The sequence below is a fragment of the Ruditapes philippinarum genome, unplaced genomic scaffold (assembly GCF_026571515.1).
Source record: "Ruditapes philippinarum isolate M1 unplaced genomic scaffold, ASM2657151v2 ctg171_1_1_1_1, whole genome shotgun sequence".
NCBI lineage: Eukaryota > Metazoa > Mollusca > Bivalvia > Venerida > Veneridae > Ruditapes > Ruditapes philippinarum.
Genome location: NW_026860846.1, coordinates 222,212 through 231,809, shown reverse-complemented (window position 1 = coordinate 231,809; position 9,598 = coordinate 222,212). Strand labels below are relative to the sequence as shown.

At 31.7% G+C, this 9,598-nt stretch overlaps 1 protein-coding gene across 1 annotated transcript; it reads right to left on the bottom strand.

Moving 5' to 3' along the window:
• Nucleotides 1-1,553: 1,553 nt before the first annotated feature.
• LOC132713558 (uncharacterized) lies at nt 1,554-3,705 on the bottom strand. Its single transcript, XM_060696196.1, has 4 exons — nt 3,506-3,705; nt 3,229-3,325; nt 2,715-2,927; nt 1,554-2,175 (listed from the first exon to the last, which is right to left on the bottom strand). Exons 1-4 carry the CDS (start codon nt 3,701-3,703, stop codon nt 1,949-1,951), a joined length of 735 nt encoding a protein of 244 aa, XP_060552179.1. The 5' UTR covers nt 3,704-3,705; the 3' UTR covers nt 1,554-1,948.
• Nucleotides 3,706-9,598: the final 5,893 nt, after the last annotated feature.

The window sequence follows — 9,598 nt, the reverse complement described above, 5'->3', positions numbered from 1 at the left end:
GTCCCTTTTGTTACCATTGACAGACTGATATTTTTATCATCTTATGTTACTGACAATAGAAGTGACAAAAACAGAACACAGTGCAGTCATGTCACATAACATTTACAAGTCTTGTAAGTCTTGTTTGTATTCAATGGAATTACTTTCTTTACCAGGTAGGCATCAGTGAAAGCATTTTTGCAAATTGAATATCTGGCCCCTCTTTTTAATTATGGACAGTGCATAAGATAAGTATAATTATGCAAAAAATGGTTTACAAAACATTTGGAAAAACTCTACAATAGTACCTAATCTGAATATAACATGATCTGTGCGTAGGAATAATTTGGTAAGGTATCTGTAATGGGCGGAGCTTCTCAATTGCTGCATTGCAGCAACATTTGAACTTGTATATTACAGGGTTTTGTTGGGTTTATCAAGAATAAAAGTCAATGATATAGAAAAGTGGGCTCCGCTAAATAGTGTATTTAAACGATACATAGAATGATATATATGTTCTATAAATGAAAGTGTTCTGCCACGGAGTGATTGGACGACAATGTTTCCTGGGCCAGCCCTTTGAGCCATATAATTTTTTTGGGGTTGTTTGCAACAAAATTGGGGCCCTGGGTTGGATTTTACGGTTGATTCTTGATGAACTCGTATTTTTAGGACAATATCAACAGTTATGTACAAGTTGCCAAATACTACGTACTTAAAGTAAGAAAAAACAAGATTCTTAGACGAGCGCTATGTACGTTTTTATCATCATACAGAAAAGTCTCCAAACTTTTGCATAGAGAAAACCGCAACGACATTGAGATTGGTAAAGCTTTATGCAAAAAGAACAAATAAACAACATACTCATTTCCATTTCTTGACTTTTTGTAAACAATTATTCAAAAGGTAGCGACATAAAATAATAACTAACATTGATTATCAATTTTATGGCCTTTTTCTAAACCAATACATTAAAATTCAAGTCTAGATAATTACTCATTGCAATATGTACTTTTGAGGTTATGAATTTATTGCAGAAATACTCCGTTTATTTACTTTGTTTAATGCATTGCCAACAACTTAAAGTTATGTTAGAATTTCGATCAATTAATGTGCATACACGGTAAGAAAGATGCATTTTTCGCTATTTGTCTCAATTAACAAGCTTCAATCGGATGGTTCAGCATATTCTGTAAATGAAGAAATATGGCTGTAAACTTTTACCTCATCAAAGGTAAATAACATAATTGATGGAAGGTGGTCGAGCAAATGAATCACTGTTAAAAGCAGGTAGCTTTTTTAAATACTATTTCTTGGAACGTCAATTTCTATAAATCTATTCAGCACTAGTTAACAAAAGTCACCAAGCCAAATCGAACGAGATGCAAATTGGTCCCCGTATTTACTTTTTGATAACATTGTCATACAAACCCCCAAAAAGAAACATTTTCACATCCAGTAATGCCCATGCAAAAAATGTGCAAATTGGTTCCAATGTTTAGTTTTGGACGACCTTTATGATTGAAGTATTTAATCACTTTGCACTTCAATTGAACGTATAAATCTTTAATGAAATACATTAATGACAACGAAACAAAAAATAATATAAAATACTATATTCTAGTTATAATTTCAAGTATACTTGAATACATCATATCAGCTTTGTACAGATATAGTAAAATTTGCATTTGTATATTTAAAGGTCATTTCTAATATGGAAAAGGCAAATAGTTCTTATTTTAAGATATATATTGAGGACGAGTTACTGCTTAATAAGACGACCGTTGTCCAACATATGCATAAAGACGGCGGTTTATCATTCAAATGCATAATTCTTTTGTCTTATATTTATACTAATATTTAATGTAAACTTAATTCAGGACTTGGTAAATCTATCAATCCATTTCTTACCATCTCTAACTGTTAACGCCCCTTACATTAAAGCTCCACCATAATAAACAAATGACAATTAAATATGTATATCACTATTAAGAAACTTCGTCATCGTCGCTATAGCCTCATTATTCATCTTGCAATCATAGAATTTCAAATCATTTGTGTATGCAGTGTCTATAATCCACACCATCCTGAACTTTACGTTATCGCTGAGTATAGCCTGCGATGATGTTGTCGGTAACGCGTGCTCCTCTTTATTATGTATGATTACAACTGCAAGGCGAGCGAAGGAATCAAGTTCTGAAAAAGAAAAATAAGCAACATTTGAGCCGCGTCACGACAAAACCAACATAATGGGTTTGCGACCAGCATGGATCCAGACCAGCCTGTGCAACCGCGCAGTCTGATCAGGATCCATGCTGTTCGCTTACAGACCCTATAACAAGAAGAGAAACTGATAGCGAACATCATGGATCCTGATCAGATTGTCGTGACGCGGCTCATTTAATTATATTAATTTCGAGGCAAAAAGAACAGTAAGATTTTGAATATTAAAAGGGCGTTAAGCATAATTAATGGGCAGATATGAATGAAATCTACGGAATGTAAGCCAAAATTATAAGCCAAAGTTATCACAAAGACAAAGAGTTTTCACGCATACAATCTTTCACTTTGATCTGTGAACATGTAATTAAAATATAAACCTCTCGAAGTTCTTAAAACAATTCATTTAAACAAGAAACACCCGAAACATATTTCACCTATCCTTAAAACAGATCATTAGAAACAACCAGAGAACAATATGGACACCATCTCGAATAATATTAAATCTTATTTACCTCCAAATTGTTCCAGTGCATAATCTATATCTGGTAGCAATCTAGATATTTTCTGACACAGTATTATAAGCGGTTTATTGATGTCAATATTTGACACTTTCTTTATCACATCAGGTATAAATCTTTTGTTTAGCCTTTCTTTAAATGCATATACAAAGTCAGCTGTGTACATGTCTCGTTCGTATACTTGAACTTGTATGGCTGAAGACTCAGCTGTGATAAGAAAGTAAGTCATTACGCTAGCACTTACATTAAAGAATATCTCAGATAAAATCAAAAACGTTAACCAAATAATGTTATTTAAATTAAACATTTGCAACATCATTTAAGTAAAGAAATATTAATGCTTGGTTGGGATTAAAGTGACATTGACACAATTTAGGTTTAACAGGGACTTTCCTCTTTCTTGAGAAAGACCTTGCATGTTCTAAAGAGCGAATCTGAGTTAAGCCATGTATATTCTAATAAGGTGGAATAATTGCAAGAGCCAGTAGAACGAAAACGCATTACTTACCTTCCCTTTTCTCTGATACAGTACATGCATACTGTGATAACTTCTGAACGACCTCTTCTGTTTTACTCTCAAGCATCTGTATACTTTTTATTATATCCTATCACAAATATATATTCATTTGTATATGAAAGATGAAATGCAAAAAGAAATTAAATCGGGTGGTTTAAAACATTGGAAGCAAGAGGTAGTCTTTTATAATTTGAGTGTTAAACTTATTAAATCCTGTGATACTTACAAACTTATTTCGTTAGAAAATGTAAGTAATACAAAACAATACCTGAATGTTGTCCTGAACAATTTTCACTTCCTGCAGTTGGTCTGATTGAGAAGAATCGAAATTTGACGATGCTTCAAGTTGCTTACTGGTCGGCTTTAATGATTTGCTTCTAAAAGGAAGCCAATTCAAAAATCGTTTAGTATAACTTTCATTGCTGAGGCTTTTTTGCTTTAGTTGTGAGATGAAATTGTTGTTCATTTCTGAGTGTCTCTAGAATAAAATATAATAAAATAAAACTTTAATGTTATACTCCATTATAAAATGATATTTTTATGTTTAATGTATGTTTAATTACTTTTAAAGGTATAATACATACATTCTTTAGACCTCAAAATAGTAAAGGATTTCCACTGTGGTCAAAAGGCCTAATGATCACTGCGGTATACCGTAAACCCGGATATTGCTCGATATAATGAGGACTTTCATCCCATTTCGCGACTTTGGACGGGGGATAAAGGTAAGTTCAGTGACGATATTTAGTCATTTTGAATTGGTTTCATATAATTTTTATAGAAAAAACAAATACTTCGATAATTTCTCTAGTTACTGAAAACACATAAATGTTGAGAAATAGCTTTTAAATGTAATTAGGAGGAAAAATTCGTCTCTTCGCTCACGTGATAAATGAGCTCGGATCAGTTGAATTTGATGTTTTTGTGCATATACTTCCTAAAAAGAAAAAAATGACAGCGCATTTTGAGAATAAATACACATGTCAGTGTACCGAGTATTGCGTTGGAGTTGCTTGCCGGTGTCACGAGTATTGCTTTTTAGTGTAACGAGTATTGGTTATTAATATCGAGTAAATGCGAGGAGTAAACACATTCAATCTTAAATATTTCTTATTGTGTATACTTATTGACACTATATGTGCAGAATATGCAGAGTGGAGAACCGAGGTATTTTAATGGAAACAGCTTTTCAGAATATTGCATATCGTACTATAAATAGTAACAAAATTGCATTGAAAGTGCATTAATGCTGCCTCAAGACTGTCAATATTAGACGGTATTGTGCAAGTTTTCCAATATCTGATATCAACCCACTTCCTATTATGTCAAAAATCCATATAAAGGTGACTTTCGGTCATTTTGCACCTGCATTCTAGCAACGGCAGACCGTCTATATATAGATAGTATGCAGTTTCAACATGAGGTGTATTGGTTTTTATTTGTTTGGGTCGTCAGACCAAACAAATAATGGTAGCGAAATTTCAGAGTCTAATGTTGTTAATTGCAAACGCCGAAAGTAGTCCACTTTTTTGAAGCGGTTACTTCCCTTTATATGTACACTAACACCGAAAAATTCAGGGGAGATCACTGCGTAAAGATGGTCAAAGACAGGCGAATTAATTTTCAAGCAAAATAATTCCCGAATGGTCGAAGATTTCTAATATTGTTTTATTGTATTTTCTGATCGAAATTAAGTAAATACAAAGCGGACATTCAACCTCTGACACAGAAGTTTACAACAAACCTAACAACAAGTAGTTCTCAAAACAGCTTAAAACTAGCGATTTAAAAGAAAGAAATATTTTTATTTTGTTACAAGTATCCAACAAATAACAACGCATTCAAAGTTTAAAAATAGCTTTGGCTAATAGAATTGTCAATAAATGCACAATCACAAATTACGCGGATGAATATGATTTTATCAATGAAAATACTATTTTTAGCGCTGTCGATTACCGAATACTACACAAAACCGGAGTAGTGGAATATATAGATTCTACATGTCGGACTGTTTGGGGCGAGAAGATTTTCGCTAAATTATTTACTTCAATTTTTAAACAACAGGTTTATCCTGAACAAAATACCTCGAAATTAATAAGGATAACAAACCCGAAATGCAATGGAAGTTCTAAATCTAGAATGACCTGATGTTATTCAGACATTATTTGTATAACTTCTCCGTGGTGCAGGGGTAACGCGCTCGCTTCAGGAGTGAGAGGTCTGGAGTTCAAATCCAAGTCGAGGAAACTTTTTTTTAAAAAATTCTTTTTTTAAGTGTCTTTGTTAAGGAAGTAGCCATGATATGCAAGGATAAAGTGTGACTGTCGTAAAAAAATAAACATAAATGATTTTTTGATTGCATCTCTAGTTATGCAGAATTCCGTATGTATCAAACTCTGGTGCCTTGCAAAATGAATTATAATACATATAAATAAACTTATACAGGAAAATGCTTACAGATATACAGTACGATTAAGATTGCAAAGATCAGAAAATACCACAGAACTTGCATCCCTTTGATTCTTTATAAATATACATGCTTATAGTAAGCTCCGGGATTATTTACATCTGTGTTAAACAACAGTTAAAGTCGTTACAAGCCCTAATTTAGAATAATATGGTTTTCTTCAGGCCGTTCACATATAAATTCACCGTGGCTGAAGGGTTTTCGCGCTCGCCTATGAAGCGAGAGGTCTGGAGTTCAAATCCTAGTAAAGGCAAACCATTTTTTTTTTCAAATTGTTTAAGTCAAATAAACATTGGATTGCATATCAGTGTTGCAATAAGTCTTATAGCCAATTTACTACAATTAAAACGCTGGAAAGCATTGGTGGCACTATACATATAATCTCACAACCTGCACCTTTCGTACATTCTGAGACCCAAACAAATTCAGCGCCTTCTGTGCTTTGATTTATGAATGGTTTTATTCCCAATAAATCAATTAAGCGCACAACTAGTATAAACAACTGCGATGTAGAATGATTGAATCAATAATAATAAAGTCATTTATAACTTCAATTAAAGCTTGCCGGGTAAAGAGATTAAAACAAATGAAAGCAATGGACACTATGAAGACTTTTTTGAGAATATATTGAGACCCAATTTGTTGTTAATTTATTTATTTCTATTGAAATCTTACTTTTCATGATGATTCAATAAACAGGTAGACAAATACTTTTCTAAAATAAATGTTAATTTCATGATTTTCTGTAGTAAAACCCTCTAATATAAACATAATTGAAGTTAGAAACATATATAGAACATTACTAAAATTATAACAATATACAATTTACTGGAATATATGGCATAAAATATACAGAAAAAAACACTGTGTTTTTCATACAAAGGCTTTTTATAAATTTTAAACAGCAAAAAAAATCCTATATCTTGATACACATGATTATTTCAAATCTTGATAACAAGTTAACAATTGATCAAAGAGCCTTAACGAAAAGATTCCAATGAATTTTCTCTATGGGAATAAAGATGTTCTAATAGAAAAACTTTAAAAAAAGTCACCAAATAATCAGTTCTTGTACAAATTTCAAAAGAATCCAATAACTTTTGCAAATTCTCATCTAGCAATTTGTGTTAATTTTGTTCTATGGAGATTGAATCTATTGAACAATTATTATGTCAATCTTGAACAACATCCAAACATTTTTCTCTCTAAAGGTTATGAAATACCTCTAAGCTTAAGACATGTGTGTTCGGTATACTGGTTAACATAATTCTGTAAATTTCATTTTAATTCTGTTTAAATATTTCATATTTAAAAAGAAACAGAGCAAAAAATACCTCATTTTGATAATGTTAATTTAAAACCTACATACCTGTAGAGCCTCCAAAATGTCCTCATTGTTCTTATTCATTTGTGCAAAACAACTATTTTGTCTGTTAATAAAAGAACAAAGCTTTTCAAATTTTCTGAAAATGAACGTTGTAATTTATGATACAGTTCAAATATTTTTATTAATGATAAGAGATGCGAAAACGTGCAGACAAATATATTCAAACGTAATATCCTTTTATGTGCATGAGAACAGTTACATATTTGAAATGCACTTGAATGGTTCTGTTTTTATACAAAAACAAAATCCAATGAGGCTAGATAAATAAAAAAAACAATCGATATATAATCCCACCATCTGCCTTTTCATTTAAGGAAAAAAAATCATGTTTTGTACTGATGAAGGCATATAGCCAAAACGAATGTAATAAATACTTACTGAATGTACGTGTTTGTGACGCTTGTTTGTATATTTTGTCTTTTAAGGGTAATTCAGAATTTATGTGGTATTTAAGGACATGCATGGCAAAAACTAATCTTTAATAGAAATTACTTATCGTCATGCCGTGTTTCTAATTATATCTTATTTTACACATGCGTATTACAGTTACCGGAAATGCCGACTTGGGCGATACATTATCATAAAGCAAAGAGTCTAAAAACGAAATATGGGGAACTATTTGGGGTTATGGCAAGGTATGTTACATTTCTAATCATTTTTTTAAATAGTGAAACTAGTTTCTATGAATGAATAGACTGAAGTACTTTATTATTAGCAGAGGAACAATAAAAAAACAATCTTTCTTAGATTGATAACGTTTTACTGAGGAAAATTAGGTTTGTCAGTATTTTTTCCATGGCTGTATAAGAACATTAAACATTTCAGCAATTGGAAATACATGTAGTAAAAGATTGACAATTACATGTATATAAATTGTGTTATTATACGACTAAAGCCCATATGGCTGATTTTACTTAGGACAGTCGGAAGTTACTTAGATTGCTTCGGATATCGGAAGCTTAATATGTTTACTCAGATATAATCAATTAAAATTATATTTTGAAAAATAGACAACGTGCAGACAAATGCCAAAACACGAGTAAATCAAGGTGCACACGTGTCTCGCCATAAAGGAAATTATGAAAGCGTAAAAGCACGTTGGCTTGGAAAATAGTGGGAACCATTCATCCCACATTAAAAACATCAAATACAAACCATGGACAAAAAAATAATCTGGCCAAGTACTAATGCTGATAATTGTTTTTTATCTTTAATTTTTAATAATCATTTTTATAGCTAATCAATTTTATTTTTTACTTCGCAATTGTTGTTTGTTTTTTTTTTGGAAAATTAATATTTAAACTGTTATTTGTTTATTTATTTATTTATCATTTTACTGTTCTGAAATATGTTATTATAATTATATAATTTTTTATTATTATTATCATCAGTTTGCTTGTATGTTTTTAAACTAAACTTTAAGATGGAAATAAACTCAAAAACATAACCTTTGAGAAGACACCTGACATATAAAGGGAGATAACTAGTATAAAATATTAACATAATGACATGCCAGGGTTGCCTCCCTTCTAATAAACTGCAGATTTCGTATATAATGATTATTACATACTAATTTATGAAAAAAATTGGTTTGTACACAAAGAAATTCACAATGTGCATCAAACAGTAGAAAAAACATAATGTTGGAAAATATAAAAGCAAGAGAAATAACCATCAAAGTCGTTTGGTTGGTTTGGTTGTTTGTTTTTGTTTTATTCACAGAGACATTCACAAAAATCAAAGCACAGAAGGCGCTGAATTTGTTTGGATCTCAGAATGTCAGAAAGGTGAAGGTTGTGAGATTATAAACCAATTTGTTCTTGTATAGTGCCACCAATGCTTTCCAGCGTTTTAATTGTAGTTAATTGGCTAAAAGACTAATTGCAACACTGATATTTAATCCAATGTTTATTTGACTTAAACAATGTGTAAAAAAAATTAGTTGCCTTAACTGGGATTTGAACTCCAGACCTCTCGCTTCTTAAGCGAGCGCGCAAACCCCTGAGCCACGGTGAATTTATATGTTAACGGCCTGAAGAAAACCATATTATTCTAAATTAGGGTTTGTAACGACACTAACTGTTGTTTAACACCTGTGTAAATATTCATGGCGCTTACTATAAGCATGTATATCTATAAAAAAAAAACAATATTAGAAATCTTCGACCATTCGCGAATTATTTTGCTTGGAAATTAATGCGCCTGTCATTTGACCATCTTTACGCAGTGATCTCCCCTGAATTTTTCGGCGTTAGTGTACATATAAAGGGAAGTAACCGCTTCAAAAAAGTGGACTACTTTCGGCATTTGCAATAACAGCATTAGAGTCTGAAATGTCGCTACCATTATTTGTTTGGTCTGACGACCCAAACAAATAACAATATGACCAGGAAATCCAGTTTCATTTCCATGGCTACTTTCAAATATCTATTTTAAAAGTGTCCGGCATTTTTTACTTCATGGAGAAAAAAACCCACTAAACAACAAACAAACAAATAAACACACGC